This window comes from Mesitornis unicolor, unplaced genomic scaffold (genome assembly GCF_000695765.1).
Source record: "Mesitornis unicolor isolate BGI_N332 unplaced genomic scaffold, ASM69576v1 scaffold16493, whole genome shotgun sequence".
Taxonomy (NCBI): Eukaryota; Metazoa; Chordata; class Aves; order Mesitornithiformes; family Mesitornithidae; genus Mesitornis; species Mesitornis unicolor.
In genome coordinates this window covers 5,194-5,505 of record NW_010176842.1, presented here as the reverse complement: position 1 = coordinate 5,505, position 312 = coordinate 5,194, and the positions used below count along the sequence as shown (strand labels likewise).

Sequence of the window (312 nt, the reverse complement as noted above, 5' to 3'; positions counted from 1 at the left end):
GAAAACGCCCCCCCCAGCGACCCCCGCCTCCAAAAAGCCCAAATTGGGGGGGCTGGGAGCCGTCCCGCCGATCCACGCTTACGCGATCCGCGCCTTTCCCGAAACGCCGACCTCTCCGTCCCCTCCGATTCGGCTCCGAGCGACCCCAGACTCGCGCGCCACGTTCCCGCCTCCGCCCCCAAACCTGAAATTCCTCATTCCGGCCCTCAAAAACCCCCTTTGCTTCCCGAGGAGGAGGAAGGGGAACGGATTTTAAGGGATAAACCCCTCAATATCCCCACGGCTCCGCTTCCGGGTCATTCACTTCGGGAT

The 312-nt window shown here is 63.5% G+C and overlaps 1 protein-coding gene across 1 annotated transcript in view; it reads left to right on the top strand.

Moving 5' to 3' along the window:
- ZC3H4 (zinc finger CCCH-type containing 4) overlaps window positions 1-312 on the top strand; it is a gene marked incomplete at its 5' end in the record, with an annotated part of 3,739 nt that overhangs the window by 2,495 nt on the left and 932 nt on the right. The window contains 1 exon segment of the mRNA XM_010181859.1: window positions 1-312. This exon segment is cut by the window's left edge and continues 12 nt beyond it. Within this exon segment, the coding sequence (XP_010180161.1) occupies window positions 1-312 (312 nt within the window).